This window comes from Bubalus bubalis, chromosome 13, assembly GCF_019923935.1.
Source record: "Bubalus bubalis isolate 160015118507 breed Murrah chromosome 13, NDDB_SH_1, whole genome shotgun sequence".
NCBI lineage: Eukaryota > Metazoa > Chordata > Mammalia > Artiodactyla > Bovidae > Bubalus > Bubalus bubalis.
This window is the reverse complement of record NC_059169.1, coordinates 67,775,652-67,802,652: the sequence shown is the minus strand read 5'-3', so window position 1 is coordinate 67,802,652 and position 27,001 is coordinate 67,775,652. Positions and strand designations below refer to the sequence as shown.

The window sequence follows — 27,001 nt, the reverse complement described above, 5'->3', positions numbered from 1 at the left end:
CCGCCGGAACGTAAGGGAGAGGAGCGCGCCGGGCCGGGGAACGGAAGCGGGAGCCGGGGGGGGCGTGTTTGGTAGAAACGCGTCATCCGCCGGTGTTCCTGGTGTTGTTCGTTTCTCGGAGATGTTCCCGAGGGTCTCGGCCGTCCTCCCATTTCGCCCCCTTTCCCGGCTCCCTCTGTGTTCCGCAGGCCCGGAGGCATCGGCGGCCACCGTTGTGCCCCTCGCTTCTCCGCAAGGAACTGTCAGGTACCGCGTTTCCGCGCTGTTGGGCCCGCAGGTCTTCAGGCACCCCCTGTCCCGGCTCCGGCACATTCAAGTTTAATTTTTCTCCGGCGTCCTGGGGTCCGTGTTATGACCCGCGAGAGCTTAGAAGCCGCCGCTTTAACTCTGAGCAAGGGAAAATCCCAGAAAGATAAGGTGACTTGCCCAAGGTCATAGCGTGCGTGGGGAACATCTGCCTACCACCTACCGCCCCTCATCTCTCTTCCCACTTCTCCCCTCATTTTATCCAGGTTCCAGAAAGCTAAATTCTTTTATGTACTTTTTTTTTTAAACCTTCCAAGACTGTGATGGTTTTATTCCTACCTTCATTATTGAAAGCGCTGATCTTTATGCCAGCACTGGAGTTACGCCCCGAATACACAGTCCTGCCATCGCAGAGCTTAGAGTTCCACCAAGTAGGCAGTTCAAGTATAGTGGAGTAACCGCTGAGATAATGTGAGTAGCGCAGAATACGGCAGAATTCGTCGAACAGGTAATAGCTGGATGAGCAGAGACGCCTGACCGTTGTAGGAGAGGTTCAGGGTGTCCTTTCTGGAAAGAAGTCTGGTGAAATCTGAAGGGGTCCCCAGGGTTTGAGTTAGCCAGGCGAGAAAAAGATTTGCAGCATCAGTTCAGTTCAGTCGCTCAGTCATGTCCTACTCTTTGCGACCCCATGAACCGCAGCATGCCAGGCCTCCCTGTCCATCACCAACTCCCGGAGTCCACCCCAACTCATGTCCATCGAGTTGATGATGCCATCCAACCATCTCATCCTCTGTCTCCTCCTGCCTTCAGTCTTTCCCAGCATCAGGGTCTTTTCCAATGAGTCCGTTCTTTGCATCAGGTGGCCAAAAATATTGGAGTTTCAACTTCAGCATCAGTCCTTCCAATGAATATTCAGGACTGACTTCCTTTAGGATGGATTGGTTTGAGCTCCTTGCAGTCCAAAGGACTCTGAACAGCCTTCTCCAGCACCACAGTTCAAAAGCATCAATTCTTTGGTGCTCAGCTTTCTTTATAGTCCAACTCTCACATCCATACATGACTACAAGAAAGTTAGGTCGGGCTAGAGTTTTATTATTTTAGTGTTATGCAGTTACTATTAAAATACTAGTTATTATTTGTTTAGTGTTATACATACATGATTTTCCTGGAATAATATAGATTACTTTCAGTAGTGCTAGAGCAGTGTTGGAAGAAAACATTGAAGCACAGGTTATATGTGAGATTCAGTCTCCTGATTGTCACCTTTCTGTTATGATACCTTTAGTGTTAATTTGACTTTCACATGTGAAATCGTAATTAAGCTTTTCCTGAATTCATTAGTACCACATGTTGAGTATTATATTGAGGCTCTTGTGTACTGATTATAAGGATACTGATTATGCAGTTGGTTTTCATTCTGATTTTTAAGTTGTTCGATGTGTTAGCCTCTGACAATTTTATGAGCAGATCAAAGAGTTTCTTTCAGCATTTTTGGAAAAAGCCATTTTGTCTTTCATTAAAGGATTTCATAAAAGTTTCATTAAAGGGTTTCATAAAGGGCTTTCCCGATGACTCAGCGGTAAGAAATTCGCCTGCAGTGCAGAAGACGCCAGAGACTTGGGTTCAATCCCTGGGTTGGGACGATCTCCTGGAGGAGGGTATGGCAACCCACTCCAGTATTCTTTCCTGGAGAATTGCAAAGAGTTGAACACGGCTGAAGTGACTGAGCAAGCACACAGTAAGCTACCACTTACTAGCTGTGAGAACTTGAGATACTGTTTAACCCATTGTCTTATGCTGTGTCTTAAGATCAATGGCACCAAGTCTTGATTAAATGCAGATCCTTGGGCCTGATTCCAGACTTACCAACTGAGAATGTCAGGAATCCATGTTTTAAATAAGTTCCCTTTTTGATTCATATAACCTCTAGAGGTTAAGAACCACTCATTTAACCTATTTGGGCAGCAGTTTCTTCTATAATGTGGAAGAATATAATAATACAACCTGTCCTGTAAGATTGTAAGGATTAAATGACGTAGTAACATGGCAACTTGGATGTGGTCCTCTGACAGGCAGCATCAGCCTTACTTGGGAACCTGTTAGAAATGCAGACTGCAAGTCCCTCCCCAAATCTGCTGAATCAGAATCACTGGTAGAACCAAAGACTCTGTGTTTCAGTAAGTCCTCTAGGTAGTTATTAAAGTTTGTGAAAGTGTTCTAGCCTGTTAGCTTCATGAAAGTAGGGACCTTGAGATTCTTACTTACTAGTATATCATCAGTGCCTAAAATAGTATAGAGTAGATATTCACTATATTTAATCAATGACTTTCATAGGTTATACCCTGTTACCAAGACTAGCACATTCACTAGTTTTTAAGGTGCTTCAATATTAACTATATTAAAAGGTTCTTAATGCCACAAAATATAAAACTAGACATTTGGGTTCCTTAGACATTTGGGAAATCTTTTTTTGCATGAGTTTGAAACAGATGGGATCGTTTGTGTTGTTGTTTTTCATAAATGAGTCTATAAAGAAGAAAGCAGAATGGTGACTCTAGCCAGTAAATATTCTTTTTTTTTCTGTCCCATTTTAGCTTAGTTTACAAAGAATGATTGGTTACATGACATTGGTAGCTCAAGTGAGAAAGTCGAAAAGATTAGAATCACAGCCAGGAATTTTTTTTTTTTTTTTAAGAAAGTAACCTTTGTTATTGATAGAAGTTTCTTTATTTCATATTGTTTAATTGTGAGATATTCTTATGTCATGTTAAGAACAAGAACTAGGCAGTCTGTTAGTTTTGGGTTTAAGAATAATACATTGAAATTTATTAACCGTGTCAGTGTTTTGTAAAGTTTTTAGTGTTATGGAACACATAGACAGTGATATTGTATTAATACCAAACCTTGAGGTAAATGGAAGGAGGCAACAGACAGGCACTCCAGGAGCTGCTGGCCCCGAATAGCCTTTGCTGGGCTCAGGTGGGCAGCATCTCAGCACACCTGTAACTTTTTTTTGCTCACCAGTATGTCTTAGGCCTTAGTGAGCTCTGAGCTACATGGCCCTGGGTAAGTTACATCTCTGGTTCCCAGTTTCCTTATCTGCAAAATGGGGATAATACCTACCTTATGGAGTTGATGTGGGCGTGAGAAAATATACATAAAATGTTGCACAAAACTAGGCACACAGTATGTGTTCAAGAAATGTTAAGTGCTGTTCTTACGGTTGCTAACGACAGGAATAAGCAAAAGGGAAGGGTTTGAACTAAAAGAAATTTAAATCCATTGAAGCAAAGTTTTGAGCCCTGGCTCTGTTATTTTGCATTATATTTCCTTTTTTTTTTTTCTTTAATCTTTTCAGGACAAAATGTAATATCCAAAGATATTTTGGCACTAACAGCGTGATCTATAGCAAGAAAGATGATAAGTCTGTTCCAGCCTGTGAAATTTCCAAAGAAACGGAGAACCAAGGGAGTATAAAGGAGAATAAGAAAAAAGACTTGGTAAATATTATTAAGGGCATGAAAGTTGAGTTAAGCACGGTAAATGTACAAACAACAAAGCCACCCAATAGAGGACAACTTAAAAGTTTGGAAGCTGCAATTGGCAGGCTTCAAAAATCTCCAGAAGATGCCCCCCAAAAGAGGTAAATTGAATTGCAATTTGAATTTTTTTTTTAAAGTAATTTTGGAAACTCCAGTAAACTTTTTCTTTCAGAAAAAAAAATTTTTTTTAATTAAAGTACATTGGAGCTATGGAATTAATGAAGACTAAATATTAGTTTGTAAACACAGAGACTAATAATTAAATGAGTAATACTGTTATTGTTCTATATTTAAGTGGATATCTGTATAGAGTCTAGAGAGAGGAAAAGAATAGTTATCTAATTGAGAATTCCACATTCTTTTACATATTTATCAGTTGTTAACCACATTTAATTGCTTTAAGTTGTTTATTAACAAATTATTTACATCCTGATTTGAAGGTAGCTTTGTATCTCTGAAAAACTTATTTGAAATTTCATTAAAAAATTCCACCTAGCGTAAAATTTTGGCATGTTAATTACAGCTGTTTTATATGACTTCCTTTGACCAGTAATTCCAGGGCTCTCAGCTTATGTGGTTTCTTAAAAGTATTATAATTCCTTGTGCTTGTTAAAAGAGTATAATTTACTGAATCTAAGTACAATCATGATATTTTAGCATTTTGTTGTAGTTTCTATGTCAAGATTTTGTTTTAGTTATATATAAGTATATAAATAATGATTGTACCAATGACATCATCAGTAATAAGAAATGTGGCTTTAAGATCACTATCTGTCACTTAGCAGAATAAACAGATAATACAGATTTCAGTACTCAGAGTGACTTAACACTTTTTAATTAATTTTTATTACAGTTGCTTTTCAATGTTGTATTAGTTTCTGCTGTACAGGAAAATAAATCAGCCATGCATATACCTATATGGTATATGCATTTACCTAACCCCTCCCTTTTGGACTTCCTTCCCATTCAGGTCACCATGATTTAACATTTTAATGGAATTGTTTGATTTCTATATTGTATCAAAACTACCACTGGAAGGCATAACTAGGTAGAGAGTAAGCTGATTCAAACAGGAAATGCCTGTAATAAGTATCTTCTCCTCCTTTTTAGAAACAATGTAAAACAAATTAAAATATATATACATATAATTAGATAATATTCAAACGCACATTTTAAAATGTTTATGAAGAATGAGGTTTTTTCCCCAGTTTCCAGACCTGTTTATGATCCCTTTTGCTTTTTTATTATAATTTAGTTAACTGTTAATGAAGTGGTTCAGATGTGTTGATTGCTTTGCAGAGATTCAGTAAGTGAAAAGTGAAAGTGAAGGTCTCTCAGTCGAGTCAGACTCTTTGCGACCCCACGGGCCATACAGTCCCTGGAATTCTCCAGGCCAGAATACTGGAGTGGGTAGCCTTTCCCTTCATCCAGGGGATCTAACCCAGGTCTCCCGCATTGCAGGCTAATTCTTTACCAGCTGAGCCACAAGGGAAGCCCAAGAATACCGGCATGGGTAGCCTATCCCTTCTCCAGCGGATCTTCCCGACCCAGGAATCAAACTGGGGTCTCCTGCATTGCAGGTGGATTCTTTACCAACTGAGCTAAGAGGGAAGAGATTCAGTAAAGGTAATTTTTAAAATTGCTGTCCAATTAGGTATGAATGAGACAAGCATCAAAGCCTAGGAGAATTCTGTACTCAGACTGCTTTGTGTTTTAAGGGATTCCAGATGCACAGATCCACTGGTTTGTCTGGTGGCTCAGAATCTGCCTGCCAGTGCAGGAGACTCAGGTTCGATCCCTGGGTCAGGAAGGATCCCCTGGAGGAGGAAATGGCAACCCACTCCAGTTACCTTGCCTAGAAAATCCCATGGATAGAGGAGCCTGGCGGGCTACAGTCCATGGGGTTGCAAAAAGTCAGACACGACTGAGCGAGTAACATAGACAGATGCACAGAAGTAGGTTAATCATTGTCTTTGATTCATGATGCACTGTCATTGCTTTGTGCATGGCCTGCTTTTAGTTTTTTTATTTGTATTATGTATTGAAACCTATGCACACTTATATAGATACCATGGATGTGTAACTATTGCCCCCAAAGTTAGCAGCATAAAACAGCCAGTTTTTAATGCTCATGAATTCCGTGGGTCAGCAGTGTGGATGGAGCACAATGAAGAAGGTTAATCTCCACCCCACAATGTCTGGCCTCAGCTGGAAGACTCGGAAGTTCAGGAGCTGGAACCATCTGTGGGTTTGCTCACTCTGGTCTGGCAGTTGATACTGGCTGTTAGCCGATACCTTAGCCAGAACTGTTACAGAAACACCTGTGTGTGGCCTGGGCTCCCTCACTGCAGGGTGGCTGGACCCCATCTTCACCTTCCCATCAGTAACCTTCTGTTCTGAGGCAGCCGCCGTTGTGATTTTTTTTCCACCTTAATTTGGGGAATGTCTGGAGAGAAAATGAGCCCCTAGGAGTTGTGTAGTTTTTATGACCTAGCCTTCCACACTGTCACTCTCATTCCTGTTCCATACTGATTTTTGAAGGCTTCGTGCTTTTTATCACAGCAGCTGCTGGAGAACCATCTTCACAAAGATACGGTGACATAGAAAGGAATGCAGTAGTCTAATGTTAAAGCTGTGAACTACCTTGACTTAGTAGTTCACAGTCGCTGACAGACATGGCTAATATTTCCCTGAGGTACTCTGGGGTGCCTTACGGCACAGTTTGGGAACCAAGGTCCAGGTGTGTATTGAGCTCCCTGTGAGAGGCCCTGAAACCACATCTTTTAAGTTTCTTAGAATTCCTGTTGTCTGAAAGGTACTCTAAGGCACTGTCTTAAATCTTTCTAACATCTTAGGTTTTTACAGTCATGTCCACAGCTTTGGATCCAAATATATCATGAAACCTAATAAGACCCCTGGTGGGCACAGTGGTAACCAAAATTTCTAGCCCATACTTTAACTAATATCCTCTTAACCAACCAACTACCTGCTCCGATTTCAGCTACCTATTCTTTAAGGTCCCCTTTCTTTCAGTTTCTGGTAACATTGATTTACATACAACTCTCACTCACAGCTTCCTTGAGGGTCTCTTTGAGGCCAAGCTTCAGGGATTTGGGAACCTCAGTTTTCATGTTACACATCATTTCCTGAGATAGAAAGCCAAGTAAAGTAAAACAGTAATTTGGATCCCACTCATTGAGATGGCAGTTATTTTCAGTGAGTTAAAAAATGTAAATAACTTCTTTTTTGTAGCTGGCATATTTTTCTCTTACCCTAATTTACTGAAGAATAGCCTTTTTTTTTTTAAGCTTATGGAAAATGTAAAATATAAAGTAAAATCCTATGATGAAGTTTTGATAATTACCACATCTTGCCATTCTCGAGTCATCTATACCTTCACTCACTTTCCATCTCCCACTTGATGATTTATGATCCCCCCCTCTCCCTGGGTAAGATTTACATACATTAAAGTATACAGATCTTAGTGGCAGGATACTGACAAATTGATGTGCACGTGGAACGCCCACACTTTCCAGGATGCAAAGCATTCCCCAGCTTCACCTTCCCCATCAGTAACCTTCTGTCCTGAGGCAGCCGCTGCTCTGATTTTTTTTTTTCCACCTTAGTTTGGCCTTTTGATATAAGTAGAATCATGCAAGATACATTTTTCTTTAATCCAGCTTCTTCCATTCATTTTCATACATGTGATGTGAGCTGAGTGCTGTTCATTGCATGGATATGTATCACAGTTTATCTGTTCTGGTGATAGTGCTTTGGGTTTTCCAGTTTGGGGAGATTTTGATTAAAGCTTATATAAACAGGTTTCACAGCTTTTATATTTGCTTGCAGTCTGTATTGTTTTTTGAAATAAAATGGCATCTAATTTAAAAATCCACAAATTTATCCTTTTTGAGGCTGATCCCTCATCCCTCTACCTTCATATATTGTTCTGAGTTAGTATTGTGCTGCATTAAGGATCCATTAACTTGAGCTTTCAGCATTGTAACACTTATAAACTGATTATATTATATTATAAAACTGATACCTCATATATAAGAATTCTTTTTTTTTAAGTTTATTGAAATATAGTTGATTTACAATATTGTGTTAAGAATCCTTGATTTTGTTAGAAATTGAATGGTACTTTTCGAATGACAAGAAGTTTTTTACCCAGGAAATCAATTTTGACTTTCCACTGAAGTCATGCCTCTGTCTCTCATTTGTTTTCCATGTTCTCTTTCTGAAGCAAGTCCCTGAGCCCGGAGTTGGTGGCGGCTGCGACCGCAGTTGCTGACTCTCTCCCTTTTGACAAGCAGACCACCAAGTCGGAGCTGCTCAGGCAGCTCCGGCAGCACGAGGAAGACTGGAAGGCTCAGAAGGATGGAGAGAAACCCAAAATTAGGTTAGTGAGTCAGATAGCCATGCCAGTGGCGCGGATACCTCCAAGAGGCTGGCTTCACTCAGTGCATGCCGAGCAGTGTACGTAATATATCCATTCGTATATAAAATATGCCTCGTAAATATTAGCAGTTTGGTTTCTGTTATAACTCACATGTTAATAAGGAAGATCACAGTTTTACAAGACCAGTGGAATGGTTAAAACTTCTTTTGAGAAGTTACATAATTCTTGTCCCTGAAAAAGAAGTGGTACATTCAGTAGTATTATTAAAAATAATAAGTAACAGAATAAGAGTTTCTCTGAGAAGATTTTTTTTTGTTAAATAATATGCTGATTTTATGCACAATATGATCGCTCATTTTATTTGTATTTGAACAAACGTAATGCAGCAAATAAAAATGGCTACATTTCAACTTTAACGCAGCTTTTTAATCTAGGTAATAGGGATACAGATACTGATTGTATTTCCCCTTCTCTGGATGTGTGACAGTTTCTCACGAGTGACACCTTTAATCATGTTTTGAATGAACATTTCTGAATAGCACTTTTAAAAGAGCAGCAGCCATCTTAGTGGTCTGTGGTATTGATAGACAACATATAGTCTTTTATTTAGACATAACTTTTTTGTTCATTATTAGTGCATAGAAGTGAAATAAGAATTATATGAATCTCATGTTTCAGAAAGTTCATTACTGTTCCATAGCTAAAATTTCTAACACACTTGACCTTTCTCTTTTCTCAGTTTCAGTAACATCATATCAGATATGAAAGTTGCCAGATCCTCCACAGTGAGAGCTAGCACACGACCAGTGCACCAGATTCAGTTTGACGAAGGAGCTGATGATTTTGTTGACCGAGAGAAGACCGCTGATCTGAGAAAAAGGTACTCAGGCTCTGCAGTGTATTTGATTTGATTTGTTGAACTGTCGATTGACTCTGTTGCCGTGTATATTCTTGCTGTTGGGTATCTGAGCGTCACGGATACATTTACATCTGTCTCCGTAGTCTCTGCTTCCCATCTCCTAGAAAGGAAAAGGTGTACTGGGTTTAGCAGCCTTCCATTTTCTATCTCGTAAGTCGAAATGGGCCCCGCCTCACATATGCCCTGGTTAGCGGTCTCCTGATTTAGATTAAGTGGAGCTGACCAAACTCTGAACACACGAATGTTTTGTGAGAAGCATTATTTTTCATTCTGATGTAGCATGTTCATGTAGCCTTTACCTTTCTCTAGAATCATCTTTCTTCACACCTCAGAGAAAGGACCCACCATCAAAAAAAGGAAGATCCGTTATAATACCTTTAAGTGGTAGCTTATTTGTGGCAATCTCAATTTGGTAATTTGTAGTTCTTAAAGATGCTAAGCCATGTCCTAAGCCATGTCTTACATAGTTATTTTATAGTAGAAAGCTGTCTGTGTTTACGTAAAAGTTTGTGCTCTTTCTCCTTCAAGCCTATGAAGTGATAGTTGGGGAGAGAAAGCCGAATATTTAGCATGGTCTGACAAACACTAACTGAACTTTATAGCAGGATGTGCTTACAATTGGAGGGTTTTCTGTGTGTTGCTTATTCCATGGATTTTGTTCTACGTATAATCTCAGGAACCTGAGTTAGCGCCTTCTGGGTATTAAATTATTAATTTATACAAGAGGATTGGAAAAGATGGTCAGCAGTTAATAAAGGAAGTTCAGAGGTTATAGTGACTTTGGAAGATTATTTGAATTAAAGTAATTTGTATATCTATGACATTGAACAAAGTAGAATGTGTCACTTGGAATTTAACTTAAGATTCCCCGAATAATGACCTATATGGGGATAAAATCTGAAAAAGAGTGGCTATATTTATTTGTATAACTGACTGACTTTGCTATACAGCAGAAACTAACACAGCATTGTAAATCAGCTATACTCGAGTAAAAAAAAATTCCACAAAACACCCTAGAAAACCTCACAAAGAGCTTCTCCCAAAATATTTAACTGTAGTCATCTTTAAATCAGTCTTCGAGTCAGTCTTCTCTGAAATGATTCCATGCAACTACATCAGAATGCTGTATCATAGGTTGATTTTTAATGATTTGAGCTGTCATCAAAAATTAGAAGGTGACAAGGCAGAAGCTAAAAAAGTAGGGAAGGGGTTTATGTGCTTATAATGCCTGCATTAAAAAGCTGCTTACAGGACTCTAGAATAAGGGGAAGCAATGATGAGATACCAGATTGTTCACCTGCTCTGACTTGGAGCAACCTGAGACAACCCAGGCCCAACTGATTCCTTCCATTAGAGGTGGAGAAGTGTGAACCCCAAGTGCTGGCTTTGGAGACACGCTGACCTGCACCGTGCATCTGACTAATACCGGGACTGGCCATCTTTCATGGTCCTGTAGGTCTGTTTGCCTACCTGTGACATGCTGAATATGAAGCCCTAGGGCGTGGCTCAAATGGTAAAGAATCTGCCTGCAAGGCAGGAGACTCAGGTTAGATCCCTGGGTCTGGAAGATCTCCTGGAGGAGGGAATGGCTACCCAGCCCAGTATTGCCTGGAGAATCCCACGGACAGAGGAGCCTGGCGGGCTACATACAGTCCATGGAGTCCCAAACAGTCGGACACGACTGAGCTGCTAACACTTTTCACTTATCTAATTTTAACATGATATTTTAATTTTTTTCAGTTAGTTTAATTTAGTAGAAAAAAGTAATTTGATCCAGAGAAGAATTCAAAGTTATTTTAAAAGCTAACCTTCCAGTTTATAACTTAGTGTTTAATCTGCCAGGAAATTTTTTCAAATAAGTACGTGAATTGATGCATAAAGCAGTTGATTAAAACGTACAAAGAAAAGTTACCTGTTAACTCTGTGACATTAATTTTGAGTTAATTAAATAGTTTTGTAAATAAAGTTAATCATAATTTTAAAATTACAGAACGATCACTTTGCGAGTGGGGACGTTTTGATTTTTCTATACTGTCTTTTATAATTATAATTTGTAATTAAGAAGCATGCAGTGTTTTCTACCCTTAAAGGAAGACAAATTTTGACTTTAACAATTTCTAACTTAGCATATTTTGATGTCTTTCCACAACATCAGATTTTCTAAAACCTTAATATGCAATGGATCAAATAAAAATTGTAGCAAATTAAGCTGATCTTTTCAATTAAGTATTTTGGAAGTTAAATTGTTGTAACTGCTTTGCTGTGTTGTGATGCAAAAGTTCAGGTGAATTTGTTCCTATTTTTAATTGTCAGTCCTAAAGACATGTGGTTTAATTCAAATGTCTCGTGTGGGTCAGTGGAATTAATTTTAATTTTTTTTTTACTTTAAATTTTTATATTGACTTTCATATAAAAGTTTCCTCTCATAAACAATTTTTGTTGACCATGTATAAAAATATTCATTAAAATAATTTTTTTCTTTTTCAGTTTTAGGAAAAATATATACAAGGGGAAGAGACTTAATATTTTTGAGCTTAAGCCAGTTGCTGAAGAGGCACCTGAAACAGGTTTGTTAAGAAAATAAGACTGTTCTCCTGCATCAAAAGTGATTGTGGGCTGCCTGTGCCCTGGTCATTGGTACTGGAGGGAGAGGAGTTGCTGAAAGATCTTTCCCAATGTTTGAAGAGCCTAGCCATCCATTCCAAACCCTGGAGTTTTCACACACTAGCAAAAAAAAGTAACACTATTTCTCAGGCATGGAAACGTTCTATCTTTGAAAAATATCCTACTTTGATTGCATAATAATCAAGTATTTTGATATTCTGTCCTGTCATTGACCATTCATACTCATGTTCAGTCTTGTCTGATTCTTTGTAACCCCATGAACTGTAGCCCTGCCAGGTTCTTCTGATCATGGGATTTTTCAGGCAAGAATACTGGAGTAGGTTGTCATTTCCTCCTCCAGGGGATTGTCCCAACGCAGGGATCATACCCCCATGTCCTGCATTGCAGTGGATTCTGTACTCACTGAGCCATCAGGGAAGCCCTGTCTACCTGGATCTTGCTTATTCATGTAGTTGTTAACATGCTTGTGTTGGTCAGGTTTCCCCTTTGAAATGTTGCAGCCCCATGGGACACAGGAGGTAAGTACTGTCTGCTTCAGGGATCCAGATCTATAGAGTGGCTGCTAACCTGGGTTAAAATGTTAATGATCAACTGTTACACTATTTGCAACACACCTCTGTGTTGTTAGATAAAGAAAAATTGTAATGTCTGCCTTCGGAGATGTCATTTATAGATGCTAACTTGTAGAAATGCTTTAGAGATTATTTAGGAGATGGGAAGGAGAGCATTCAGGAAATGTATTTGGTGGACTTGTAGTGTTTTTTCTTAACACACTTAGTCGGTTAGTTTTTGTTCTCTTTCCTCTTTCGGCAAGAAGTCAAATTCCTTAGTCACCATTTTAATCCTAATTAAAAAGAACTAAGAGTGTCCTCTTGCTTGACATTAAATTTGCTTTACTGATAAAGTAAGTGAAGGAACTCCATACAAATGATCTATGCTTATAAGTGACTTTCATTTCTAAACATTGTAAGTTAGCTTTTTGAACCTTGGTAGAAATAATTTTAGTTCTGATATTTAAGTTCCTAGGCCATCTTCCAGTGGCTCTATCAGTTATAAAAACATCTGATTTTCCCACTATTCAATAAATCTCTTGACGTTAGTGGCTAGGTCTCATTGATTTTTGTATACTGAATAGCCCCTAGCCAAGTGGCTTACAAATAATAGGAATCTGTTATCTTAAATCTTTTTTTTTTTTAACAAATTAAGCTATAAATAAATACCATGGAGAAAAGGCATTAATTCAGTCACTGTTCATTTAAACTGAAACTGAAACTAGGTGACCAACCCCCTTCTCGTATTGTGACAGCCGCATTCTGTCGCAGATGATTGAGGAAACGGAAGTGCAAAAGCACAGACATGGAGAATGGGCCACCTCTCCCCTGTTGAGGTGGCAGCTCTTTTTTTGGCTACACTGTGCACTAGCAGGATCTTAGTTCCCCAACTGGACTAGGGATTGAACCGGGGCTACCAAGGTGAATCTTAACTGCCGGACCACCAGAGAATAACAAAGTGGCAACTCTTAGGCTTGCCTCTGAAAGGGAATTTGTTGACAGGGTAGCTACTGTTGTCTGCCTAATGAACAACCAGAAGAAGCACATGGATTCTTGAAGGAGCCAGCTTGCTTTTTTAAATCACGTGTCTTATTCCTAAAATTTAAGATGAGCTGGCCCAGAGGTACTGAAGGTATATGTATTTTCTAAAATAATATTAAGTGATTATACTCTATTAAGGAAAGTAATGCACAGATTTATATAAATGTACTCTATTGAAGGCATTTTAATAAGCTCTACTTGCATGAATCCGAAGAAAGTCTTTTGTTCCCAATTAAGTTCAAGCATAGCAACAATGTGCAAGCGTACATTTAGTGTTTTTCCACTGCTCTTTCCCTACCATGTGTTGATAAAAATAATGCCTGACATGTTGTTGGCATTCATTCATTATTTATTGACTGACTGAATGAGTTCTTCCATCCCATGGTTCCCAGATTTCGCTCCCTGCTAAGTTCTTACCACTGCTGCAAAGGGGGTGTCTTAGACCCAACTGCTTATCCTGGAGTAACCTAGAGCTGAGAGGCAATTTAGCCTCATGGAAAGAGTTTTGGTGTTGCGTAGATCTTGATTATTAAAATTAAGATTCTGCCTTACTAACCTCTTGGAGTCTCCCTTTTCCCACTTATGAAATGTGGGTAATACATACATCTCAAGGATTAAATGAGATAATATAATTAAAATGTCAAGTAGTGTCTGGATGGACTTCCTACGTGGCTCAGTGGTAAAGAATCCACCTGCCAATGCAGGAGACCCAGGAGACACGGGTTCAATCCCTGGATCAGGAAAATCCCCTGGAGAAGGAAATGACAACCCACTCCAGTATTCCTGCCTGGGAAATCCCATGGACTGAGGAGCCTGGTGGGCTACAGTCCAGAGGGTCACAAAAGAGTCGGACACTCCTTAGCGGCTAAACAACAGTGCCTGGAACACAGTGGACGTTCAGTAAATTGTTTCAACTCTTAATGATGATTATGGAAAAAACATAAGTTGATCAGTGTCCACTGAATAAATTTAAAAGTAACCATGATAATTAAATTATTTTCTGTTATGATTACTCTAACTGTGGCTAATTAGCCTAGCTGCTGGAGTCTTCTCCTTATCAGATGTACAAGACCAACATACTTCATACTAGTGGTCAGTGGGGTCAGGCGTAGTCATACATGAACTTCCATGTACAGATCTATGTATGGATCCTTTTGAGTAAATAGGAGTAAAATGATGGTGTGATAGGTGTATTCTTAACTTCTTAAACTGCCAAACTCTTTTACAAAGCGGTTGTACCATTTTACATTTCCACCAGCAACGATTGGTGAGAGTATGACTCATTCTTCAAAGATGTCTTGAATTTCCAAAGGAAATAAATGATTGAAATGTGATATGGTGATCATAATAAGCTAACATTATATTACCTTACTCATAGAGTTGGTTGTGAGGATTAAATGGACTAATATATAAAAAGCATTTAGCACAGAGTAAATGCCCAGTATACATTAATGGTATTATCATTGCCATTGTTATTGTAGTTTAGTTTACATTATCTTAATTTAGTTTACTTATCTTGACAGACTAAAAATAAACAGTCTAGAGTTTAAAGATCAAAATCACGTGTTGTATAAAAGTTTTCACATTCATCAAAAGGATCCTTGAACAAATGGACGTTTCTTTTCTCCTTTTCAGTAGAGGGGACTGTGAGACTAGGGGTTAATTACCTAGCATTGTAGTAAAAACAAAAGTTGAGGCTTGCAGTCATTGTGGTTGTAGTCTTTATATATAGTTTTTGTTTCCATTTTAGCTATCAGTGACCTTTCGTTATATACTGTTTAATTATGAGTTTCAAGATCTGAAAATATATTGCCAGTTTAGAGGTGATAACATTTTTAAAAGAAAGATAATTACATAGAATAGTGCATATTTCAAATGTCTTTATTCTACAGAGGCAGCCCCTTCTCTTTGGGATGTAGAATTTGCTAAGCAGTTAGCTGCAGTCACTGAACAGCCCTTTCAGAATGGTTTTGAAGAGATGATCCAGTGGACAAAAGAGGGGAAATTGTGGGAGTTCCCAATTAACAATGAAGCAGGTAAGTCTTAACATCAGAGGTTTATAAAACTCTGATTGAGATTAATCTGGTAGATGTTCAGTTGTAGGTTCTGGATATTTACCTGAATTTCAAAACTTAGTGTAGACATCTTTGTGATGTCCTAAAAGAAATCTGATGGTGTTTTTAAGAATACTAAGATTTCACTTAATTCTGATTGTTCGATAAGAAGGTAAAGTTATATGGCAGAAATGATATCATTAATTTCTATGACATCCCGGTGTTGAAAACTGCAGATGACAGTTTTGTGCTTGCTAAGCAGGAGATAACCTGGTAAATCTTCTAATACATTAAATACTGGGTAAGGTCATCCTTCAGTTTGGGGCAACGTTTACAACTCTTTAAGTCATACACCAGTATCTTTTATTTGAAACCGTTGCTTTAACGAGGCACATGTTTCTTGTATTCAAAACCTCTCAAAGCAAGTATGTTTGGAGGCTTTGAACTTCCTGGGAACTCTGGCTGCATACCTAGATACTTGGAGCTGGTAATAAAATATTATCTACTTTCCTGGAGATCTCTCTGGAGGTGTTACCTCTTCCTCAGTCAAAAGGAAAACAGTATTAACTATGCTATTTATTTTTTATGGCACCCATGATACCATCAGCCAAACATGGCATTGAATACTTATAGGTGTATTTTCAGTTAGAAGAGATTCATTTACTTTTATGGTAAGATTAGCTAGAAATTGCAAACACCTCAGGAAGACTTAAGAAAAAGTAGTCCATATTTTAACCTTTGTAATATTCTGCACTGTAATATTTTAATTTTTGATAACCTTTCATTTGTTGGATAAGTGGAGTGGAAGTTTAAATAGTCTTATATTTACATATAGTAGTATTTTATATAGGAAAACTTTAGGGACTTATACATCCTTTAGCAAATTCTTAATATTTTAAATATTTGTATGATATATTCAATAATATAGAAATCTGTGTTTCATCTATTACATAATGTACATTCTGGAAGGTATCAGGGTAAGGTAAAAAAACAAAACCCAAATCCACAGACTTGTTTGTATAAACCTGAATACGGATTCCAACTCTGTCAGTTATTAGCCATTTGCCTCTGAGGTAATAATTTAACCTCCTGAGCTTTAGTTTCCTCATCTGTAAATTAAAGAAACCTCATTGGAAGAATGTAAGAATTAAATCAGATAAGTTAGTGAGTTGCTCACTACAGTTCTTGGCATATAATACTTAGAAATAAATGTTAGTTCCTTTCCCCTCTTGTATGTGATCATAGAATTTTAAAGTAGCAAAAAAAGAAAACCCAAAAAACTAAGAAATACAATCTATGATGTTAAGGGAAAACTTTGTTCCATATTTGTTGAAGCTTGGATGTTCCAGGTCCTCATGGTGACAGACATGTTTTAAAACCCATTATTGAGGTAGAATATGCGACTTGACTTAAGAGAAACAGCGAACCGTGGTGGTTAGAGTTCAAGTGCCTGAGTGAAGCTTAATCTCTCCCAGCCTCAGGTCCTCTGTCTTATAAAATGATAGAAATAATAATAGGACTCATTTTATGGGATTCTTCTGAAAAATAAGTGAGCTTATACAAGTCACCATCATCATCCCTGTTTGTACAGCAATGGTGTTGTGAGGGGATTTGCTATTATAAGTATTTTCTCTTCTATAACATTTTTAAATCTTAAAATATTCACAAGGATATTGTGTATTTTCTAGGTACCACTAAACAGGATCGTAGGAAAGCACGACTTGGTGGTACATTGTCATCAGCAGTGACACATTTCAGTCATCAAAATCTTGCGTGTTCAGACGCTAAAGAATTTATCTTAGATTTGGCCTGGTTTTCAAGAAAGTGTGATTTCTGAAAAAGGGGAAAAAAAACCCAAGCATGTTTTCTGGTCAGGTTGGGGAGATAAATGTGACAAGTGTCCATATACACTGTACACATTATTGATGCTTTGGGGTCAGAAAGGGAGGTATCTCATTTCCACCTCCTGAAGGCAATTGTTATCTGAGTGAAAAACAGGAAGGGGACTGTGGAAACTTTCTCACTTTGATCACCCGCCTCAGCACATACTTAGGATCTTCTCAGTACGTTAATAGAGGACTGGCCTTAGAACCTGGAGTCTTGGCCCTTTAGTAACATTCTTTCATGTTTCTTATACTTCGGATTTAAGAGTAATGAAATATCATGCTCTCTCTTCTAATAATTAGTTTCATGAAGATTTACTTCGATACTTTTGGAAAAAGATTCCCCCCGCCCCCAAAGGAAAAAAGGGCTTACCATGTCAGGTTGGGAACACAATGCTGAAAGCATCTTAAAGGCATGTCCTGTGTTTACAGTTTACTTCCCAGTGTTGTGTCTTTCTGTTACATTAAAAAAAAAATTCTGTTGTTTGTTTTGCCACTTAAAATGTAAAAATTGACTTTCCAATTTGATGGGTTTTTTTTTTTTTTTGGCAAGTTAAGACCTGGTTTGTCCCTTCTGATGTGCTTTTCCAGTCCAGAGATGTATAAGAACGGTTGCTGCTGCTGCTAAGTCACTTCAGTCATGTCCAACTCTGTGCGACCCCATAGACAGCAGCCCACCAGGCTCCCCCGTCCCTGGGATTCTCCAGGCAAGAACACTGGAGTGGGTTGCCATTTCCTTCTCCAATGCATGAAAGTGAAAAGTGAAAGTGAAGTCACTCAGTCATGTCCAACTCTTAGCGACCCCATGGACTGCAGCCTACCAGGCTCCTCCTTCCATGGGATTTTCCAGGCAAGAGTACTGGAGTGGGCTGCCATTGCCTTCTCTGTATAAGAACGGTTAGGTGGAATTATTCCCAGTAGATTTTGCAATAAGATCACTTTTATTTTAGCTTTGGCTTTATCTAAATTTAATCCCATTTTTATCATTATCCAGTTTACAAGAGACTTGCTCTTGAATATTCATCAGCCATGTATATACCACCAAATTACAAGTGTCTTTGAAATGCCCTCCAAGAGTAATTCTCAGTTTGGAGGCTTCAGTGGGCAAAAAAGCTCAGTCATGGATGTCAGTCATGCTTTTATCTCTCAGTTGGTTTAAATTTGTTCACTTATAGCATGCCATCCTTTGCCAGGGTGTCTGGAATGAATGCTCTAACATGAGCTAGCAAGAATAGTTAAAAAAGCTCAGAATTACCATAAAACTCAGAGGTTGTTATGCGGGAGGGTATAGTGCGGAGAAAATTGGGGCAAATATAAAGATGATTAGGTCTGTATTGTCTGAAACAATCTGCTGGTGGTTTCAGATGGTGGCCAGTGAACAAGAGCCGCAGAGTACTGCCAGGAAAAGAAATAATAGTTTGACAAAATAGAAGTGAAAACAAGTCAAAGTGAAAGTGAATTTGCTTCAGTGCTGTGATATACTCTTTGTCAAATTGGTCGTTGCTATTAGCTGGACTTGACTTTTATTTGCTGTACTGTATTTTTAGCTGTAGTCAGTAATATTAACGCATTATTGACCAGGGGGTTTTTGCAGAAACTAATGCCTGTGGTGTTAATACGTCTCCAGTCAATAATGTGTTAAATTGCATTCACTAATATTTAAAGCAGAATTAGACACAGATTTAACCTATGTTGCTTTAGTTGATTGTACACCACTGGGGTTTCCTTCTTGTCTTTAATTTTCCACTCTTACTTTTTCCTTACTATATTTTGTTTCTTTTGCTTATTAAAAAGTTTTTTAAGCTATAGAAATGAATGTATGAAAGTTTACTCACAAAAACGTAATACAGAAGAATAAAGAATAAACTTTACCCCTCAGTTCTCTTCCCTTTTCCTGAAGCAACCATTGCCAGTAGTTTGATGTATGTCCCCACATCCGCCTTAAATGATAGTCTTACATTTATCTGTTGTTTTGGTCTAAATGGGGCCGTATGATACATATAGTATCCTGTAGCTTTTAAATTTTATTTATTTTTACTTAGCAGTATGTCTTAAGCATTTCCTTGTCAGTACATAGAGATCAACTTTGTTTTAATAGTTCTATAAAATGGGAGCTATTTATGTATTTTGTACTATGCCATTGTATGAATGACTGAAATTTATTTTTACCATTTTCCTATCGATGAATAGAACTTCAGTGAATCCTGTTATACATATCCTTCTGTCCATGTCTGAGTAGGTTAATTCAAGGGTCAAACAATAGGCATATTTTAAATTGCAATAAATATGAACACATTCTCTTCTAATAAGATAGCCAGTCAATCCTCCAGCTGGTGAGGATGACTCCACCGTTGGTGGGAGTGGGGAGGAATGGTTCACTAATCAGCATACAGACTTTCACTTAATTCCCCTGCTTATCAATTAAATGACTCATTCCTCTTTTTTAGTTTCTCCAAAAAATAAAACTGCCCATCTTCTTTGGGAGATGGATGGTGTAGTTATCTAGAGGTACAGGTAGAAGATGGATCATGGGAGATCTAATTATCCCCTAAACCAGTTTTAATTAGTCTTCTGTTTTTTTGTCCCTCATCCCCATTCCTAATTTCAGTGGTGCCACTGATTTCCAAAGCCTTTGATATCTGTTTGCTTCTTAATTTGGTTTTAGCATTTTTCAACTCAGCTGAGTCAGTTACTACTTATCTGTCCACTTTCCTTCTAACATTTTGGTGATAACTCCTGTTACAGTTTCATTTTCTGTTCTGCTTATCTTTGAACTTTTCAACTTTTTATTCCTTTTACTGCCATTTAGTAGGTGTTAAAAGGGAGCAGAGATTTTAAAAATCATGTGTTCAATCTACTACATTTTAACTAGAAGTCCTTGTTGCTTATCTTTTAACTGTTCAGAGTGCCTTTAACCAACAAAGACTTTAATTTGGACGTAGATCTGTTAGCTTTTTCCCGATTAATCTATCTGGAACTTAGTTTTGTATATAGTATCCCTTCTTTATCGCTTTCTCTCTTTTTTTTTTCTTTGTTTTATACTTCCCAGTACTACTTGGCTTTCTTCACTCATTGACTCATTCAGGAAGGATCTGTTCATTATACCTTCTGAGTTAAAAAGATGATTGATTTATCATCTAGAGAAAGAGTAATAAGATAAGATCACCTATGCCCTTAGATGCTTTTCCCCCTAATAGAGCATGTCATAATTTCTGTACTTGTCTAACTCATTATGACTTTATGTCAGAGATAGTTGGTCTGTTAATGATTTAATAAATTAATTACTGATCTTGTATTAGCACAGCTATTTTTAAAAATAGTTTCTCTTGCACAATTTTCTGTCTTAAGTCTTATATCTTAAGTACATCTAAGGAGACTAATAACTAATAACCATAAACATTCAATCCAGGAGTCACCCTCAGATTTTTGAGAACAATTATTACCTTGATTTATTATGTTTCCAATGCTACAGACCTTATTTTTTAGCCCTAACATACTCTGTTCCAAATGTTATTGAACATTGAAACCTGCCTTGTTTTTCATATTACATTAGCCATATTGGTATTTTTTTCTTTAAAAGAATATTGTCATGTGGAACTGGAAGCAGTACTTGATGATATGGAAAAGATCTTTAGCAGAGTGAGACTTTTTTGCATTTTTACTTCATATTGCATTTTCCCTATTCCTATCCCCAGGTGCATATGGCTTAAAAACAAAACAAAACAAAAGTAAAGATGGAACAACATGATTGCCTGGTGAAGTAAACTATTGATAACCGTAGAGAATTCTCAATGGGATTCAAGGAAAGATTCTTTTAAAACAATAATTTGTCTGTAAAAATACACATGAATTTAGGAAAAGGGCTAGAAGGATATACACCATAAAAGTGATTAGTCTTGGAAGTAATTGGCCTTGAAAAATGTAAATAGAAACTTTGGAGGGTTATGGGATAGAGAACAACTTCCGTTTAAAATATCCCTGCATGTCTCTTTTTCTGTATTTCATCGAATACAACATACTTTTGTTTTTCAAAGTTTTAAATATCTCTAAAGCTGATGTATCTTACTATGCTAGTCGGGCTGCAGTGAAGAGATAGCTGTCACTGCCTGTGGATATGCGTCTAAATTTGCACTGGGGGCATCAGAAGAGGCCATAGTGGAGCCCTTAAGAAATGCTGCACCACACATGTTCTTAAAGGGAGGTGGCCACTGAAAGCATGGCCACTGACAACCCAGAGTTGAACAGCCAATTCAGAAGAGTTGGATTCTGAATGTGAAGAAGTCTTGTGTGTTAGTTGCTCAGTCACGTCCAATTCTTGGCAACCCGTTAAGACTGTAGCCCACTGGCGTCCTCTGTCCATGGAATTCTCCAGGCAAAAATACTGGAGTGGGTTGCCATTCCCTTCTCCAGGGGATCTTCCTGACCCAGGGGTTGAACCCATGTCTCCTGCATTGCAGGCAGATTCTTTACTGCCTGAGCCACCAGGGGAGCCTGAAGAAGTCTTAGGAAAACCTTAACCAATTCTGTTTTTGCTACATAACAAACCACTCCAAATTTAGTAAAACAACAGCTAAGTCATAACTGCTCATGAGCTTATGGGTTTTCTGGTTGGCTTGGGTAGGTGCCTGGGGTTGGATCAGTCTAGATTGGTTTCTCTCACATGTCTAGCTGAGGTTGGCTATTGTCAGGGGAGGCAATAAGGGGGTTTTATGTCACTCATCATTCATGGGCTAGGCTGGGCTTGTTCACCTAGCTGTAGAAGAGTTCCTAAAACAATAGTAAAGGCTTTTCAGGCCTTTGCATTAAGTTTGGTAATGTCCCATTGACCAGGCAGGTCACCTGGCCAACCTCCAATTTAAGGGTTGGAGCAACAGGCTGTATCTACCTCTTTATGGAAAGAAGGGCAAAGGCACATTGCAAAGGGTTATGTATACAAGCATAGTAGTAGTGTGTGGCCATTTAGCAATCTAAGCCTTGATTTGTTTATTGTGTGTTTTAGTTTTTATAAAAGTGAATGACTAGATCTTTAAATGTTCAAATAAAATTTAAAAAATCTCTTTCAATAAGTGGAAGATAATTCTAACTGATGAGATAGCATTTTTAAACTGTTTTTGAGATAATTATGGGTTCATGTGCAGTTGTAAGAAATGATAAATATTCCATATACTCTGTACCCATTTTCCCCCAGTGGTTACCTCATGTATAAGCACAGGACAGCCTATAGCCGGGCAGTCAGCATCGATAGTGTTCCAGCCATGTTCACATGACACCAGTTTCACATGTACTCTATTGGCGAGTGTGTTTGTGTGTTCTGTGTGGTTGTACCATATATGTAGGTTCATGTGACCATCACCACAGTCAGGATGCAGAACAGTTCTGTCACCTCCAGGATCTCTCTTACGCCCTTTTATAGCCACATTTCACTCACCTCCCACTGCCTCCCCTTCTTAGTCTCTGATCCCTGGCAATCACCAAATGCATTTTCCATTTCTCTAATTTTTTCCATACAAATGGAATCACACAGTGTGTAACCTTTCTTCCGAGTGCCCCCCCCCCCCCCCTTAGGATAATTCATTCTCTGGAGATTTATCCAAGTTGTTACATGTGTCAGTAGGGGGTTTTTTGCTATTGTTTTTATTGCTGAGTAATATTCCGTGGTTCGAATGTACCTTATTGTTTAACCATTCAACTGATAAGAAACATCTGGGTTGTTTCCAGTTTTTGCCTGTTAACAATAAAGGTGCTATAAATATTCATGTACAGGTTTCTGTATGAATACAAATGTCCATTTTCCTGGGATAACTACCTAGGGGTGCAATTGCTGGGTTGTATGGTAGTTAAATATTACTTTTTAAAGAACCTTTCAAGTTGTTTTCAGAATGGCTATGGCATATTATATATATAGTTTAGACCATTATCTGTTCTTTGTTAATTTGAAGTGTGAAGCTTTGATTCTTTTTCTTTCTGGTCAGTGATACCCAGTTCTCCTGGCACCATTCATCGAAAAGACTGTCCTTTCTCCATTGAATCATCTATGCATCTTAAAGTTGGCATATTCGTGTGGACCCATGTTAGTCTGTTAGGGCTTCCATAACAAAATATCACAGACCTGGTCCCTTAAACAGCAGAGTAGACTTTCGCATAGTCTGCAGGCTGGAAGTCCAAGACCCAGATGTCGGCGGTGTTAGTTTCTCTAGAGGTCTCTCTCCTTGGCTAGCACATGGCCACCTTTTCATTCAATTGTGTTTTATCACGAATTATTTATATTAATTTCCAACTGTTTGAAGATTTTCCTGCTGTTTTCCTGTTACTGATTTCTGTGTTGATTCCGTTATTATCAGAGAAGATACTGTGTATTATTTCAGTTACTTTAAACGTGTTGACGTTTGTTTTGCGACCCAGGGTATGGTTAAACTAGGTGAGCGTTCATGGTTGCTTGAAAAGAATTTGTGTTCTGCAGTAGTTCGGAGTGTTCTGCAGATGTCAGTGTAATCCCGTTGGTTAATATTTGGTTCTTCTGTGTCTTTTCTAATTTTCTACTTGGCTGTTTTATCAGTTGCTGACAGTGGGATAGTAAAACTGTAATTGTGGATTTTTCTATTTCTATGTTTCTATCAGTTTTGCTTTCATGTATTTAGAAACTTTTGTTTGGTGAATGCATAATTCAGATTGCTATCTTCTTAGTGGGCTAATCCCTTTATTATGTAATATTCCTCTTTCTGATATTTGCTCTGGAGTCTGCTTTATCTGATGTTCATGTAGCCACTCATGCATTCCTTTTTAAAAATTAATGTTAGCAAGATATGTCCTCCTCCATACTTTCAACACCTGTGTTATAGGTGTTTGAAGTGAGTTTCTTGTATACAGCATATAGTTGGATCATGTTTTTCTTTTGATTGGTATAGGCCATTTACATTTAAGTAGTTATTGATTTGTTAGGATTTAAGTCTCATTTTGGTTTTTTTTTCATTTTTATGTTTCTCACTCCTCTGTTTTTTCTTGGCTTTCTGTGAGTTGCCTGAATATATCTTAAGAGTCCATTTTATTTTATGTGTTTTTTAGTGTAGTTTGTATAGTTTTCTTAGTGGTTTCTTTAGATATTAAAATATCCATTAGTAATAATTACTGCTCCATTTTGAATATTTGTAAAATGCTAAGCAGTGTAAAAGAGTTTTACAAGCTTTCTGTCTATTTAATCTTTAATCTTTACAAAAACCCCGTGAAGAAGGTGCTGTTCTAATACTCATTTTGTGCCTGAGGAAACTGATGTTCAGAGAAAGTTAATTTGCCCAGTCACGTGGTTGTTAAATTGGTGAGCAAACCTCTGTCTGACTCTAATGTTCATGCCTTTAACTGGATTAATTTATTTATTTTAATTGGAGGCTAATTACTTTACACTATTGTGGTTTTTGCCATACATGGACATGAATCAGCCATGGGTGCACAAGTGTCCCCCTGTCCCAAACCACCCCCCTCCCCCACCCCCCCACTCCATCCCTCTGGGTGGTCCCAGGGCACCGGCTTTGAGTGCCCTGTTTCATGCATTGAACTTGGACTGGTCATCTATTTCACATATGGTAATATACATGTTTCAATGCTATTCTCTCATATCCTCCCGCCCTCACCTTCTCGCACAGTCCATAAGTCTATTCTTTGTATCTGTGTCTCTTTTGCTGTCTCACATATGGGGTCATCATTACCATCTTTCTAAATCCCATATGTATGTGTTAATATACTGTATTGGTGTAGGTTTTACATTCAAAATTGTAATGTATTTTGTCTCATTTCCTAGGTTTTGATGATGATGGCTCAGAATTTCATGAACATATATTTCTGGATAAATATCTGGAGGGTTTTCCAAAAGAAGGACCAATTCGCCACTTCATGGAGCTGGTGACCTGTGGCCTTTCCAAAAATCCATATCTGAGTGTTAAACAGAAGGTTGAACATATAGAGTGGTTTAGAAATTATTTTAATGAAAAACAGGACATTCTAAAAGAAAGTGGCATAAACTTTAGTTGAAGACCATGGAAATTTTTCTTTCAAGCTGTTGGAGATTCATATTATAACTAAATAAAATAATTTTACTAGAAGTTTTAATATACTGTGTTCATTATTGTATCTGATTTGAATGATATAAATACTAAATAATTTAAAAGTATATATGGTAGTAATTGAAAAATATTCCTGCATGGAAAAAAAAATCACCAGCTTTTATGGATTCAACTAATAATTCTAAACAAAAAGAATATCTTAGAATTAGTAATAAGACAACTTTCTCTAACCTTTTTCTTTTCATGCAATAAGCATACTTCTTTGAAATATAATTACCATATATCTGATGTCATCAGAGGGCTATAACAGTTGAGAGGATTTACAAACTTACATGCATAGACTATATATAAACATGCAGTTTCTATATTTGCATATTTGTGCTCAGTTGTGTCTGACTCTTTGCAACCCCACAGACTGTAGCCCGCCAAATTCCTCTCTCCATAGAATTTTTCAGGCAAGAATACTGGAGCAGGTTGCCATTTCCTACTCCAGGGGATCTTTCCAACCCAGGGATTGAACCTGCATCTCTTGCATCTCCTGCATTGGCAGGCAGATTTGTTACCCTTGAGCCATAGGGGAAGCCCAATATTTGCATATACACATATTTTTTTTACCTAAGTCTGGATCACTGTAGTGAAGTAACCTTGTAGAAACAAAGGACTTATACTAATTGCTTCTAGTATTTTGGGTCATCATACCAATATTAGAACTAATTTCTCTTATGGTACATAGCAGTGTGATTCAAGTTCATACAACTGACAGGATTGAGGATTCTTTAAAAAAAAAAAAAAAAAAACCTCAAAATAAGAACTTCGTTGACAGTGGAGTGGTCTCAGACTAGTGGTATCTCAGGCCCTTGTACAAGCACACAAAAACTGAATGTGAAGGAACTCACCATAAACCCATTCTTCAAATGACAAAATACATAAGAAAGCACCATGAATTTGTACCAACATAAACAACAGAATCAGACTCATAAAGCCTTCAAATATTGGGCTTATATTCAGAATCTAAAATATGTCTAACTTAGAATGAAGTATAGAGCAGGAGACTATAAAAGTGACTAAACATATTTGAGAGTTTAGTGAAGGGTTTTAACAATAAACCCTGGAAAATAGATCTAAAGAAATTTGCTGCATGCAGCAGAGAGAAAAATATGAAAGAGAGGTAAAGACAAATATAGTAACACTGCTACAATCAGATGTTAAGAAGGAGAGAAAAGAAGAAATGAGCCGGTTTTCTTTGGATAAAGAGAAATGATAATAACTATAGAAGAAATAGGATCTCTATTTTTAAAATCTTCCCAGAAAGAAAACAATAAGCTCAGACCATTTCAAGAGTTAAAAATATTCAGAAGGCAAATAACTCTAACCTTATACATACAAATTATCCCAAAGCATATAAAAAAAAGGAATCAATTCCAACTCAATTTCAGGAGATTAGAATAACAAACATGAATCTCAATCATGAATACGTTTGAAAAATCCAAAATAGCAAGCAAAATCCAGCAATGAATAGGAAAGAAAAGTTGACAATCTAGTTTATTCCAGGAATGCAAGGGTGGTTTGACAATGGAGGAAAAAAATACATACCTCAAATAGTGTAGAAAAAATAGTTTGATAAAATTCAACAGTCATTTATCATTACAACTAGAAAACTTCAAGTAGAATTTCTTTAACTTGG

The 27,001-nt window shown here is 37.7% G+C and overlaps 1 protein-coding gene and 1 non-coding gene across 4 annotated transcripts; both read left to right on the top strand.

Annotated features, from left to right (window-relative positions):
- On the top strand, nucleotides 1–25,363 carry MRPS31 (mitochondrial ribosomal protein S31). Of its 3 annotated transcripts, XM_006065773.4 has the most exons (7): nucleotides 5–246; nucleotides 3,605–3,889; nucleotides 8,035–8,190; nucleotides 8,930–9,070; nucleotides 11,597–11,676; nucleotides 15,219–15,362; nucleotides 25,056–25,363. In XM_006065773.4, exons 1-7 carry the CDS (start codon nucleotides 122–124, stop codon nucleotides 25,283–25,285), a joined length of 1,161 nt encoding a protein of 386 aa, XP_006065835.3. In that variant the 5' UTR covers nucleotides 5–121; the 3' UTR covers nucleotides 25,286–25,363. The 3 variants fall into 3 exon arrangements, with proteins under 3 accessions (XP_025118720.3, XP_025118718.3, XP_006065835.3); XM_025262935.3 differs by lacking the exon at nucleotides 3,605–3,889 and having other exon boundaries at nucleotides 1–246; XM_025262933.3 differs by lacking the exon at nucleotides 15,219–15,362 and having other exon boundaries at nucleotides 1–246.
- On the top strand, nucleotides 11,702–11,833 carry LOC112578590. Its single transcript, XR_003102932.1, has one exon. It is a non-coding gene; the product is annotated as a small nucleolar RNA SNORA71 (small nucleolar RNA).
- Nucleotides 25,364–27,001: the final 1,638 nt, after the last annotated feature.

Excerpts from the sequence above, each read along its gene's own strand:
- MRPS31 (XM_006065773.4), top strand. The coding sequence starts at position 122 with ATGTTCCCGAGGGTCTCGGCCGTCCTCCCATTTCGCCCCCTTTCCCGG. Across the intron at positions 3,890-8,034 it reads GAAGATGCCCCCCAAAAGAG|CAAGTCCCTGAGCCCGGAGT; the intron begins GTAAATTGAATT and ends CTCTTTCTGAAG. Across the intron at positions 8,191-8,929 it reads GGAGAGAAACCCAAAATTAG|TTTCAGTAACATCATATCAG; the intron begins GTTAGTGAGTCA and ends CTCTTTTCTCAG.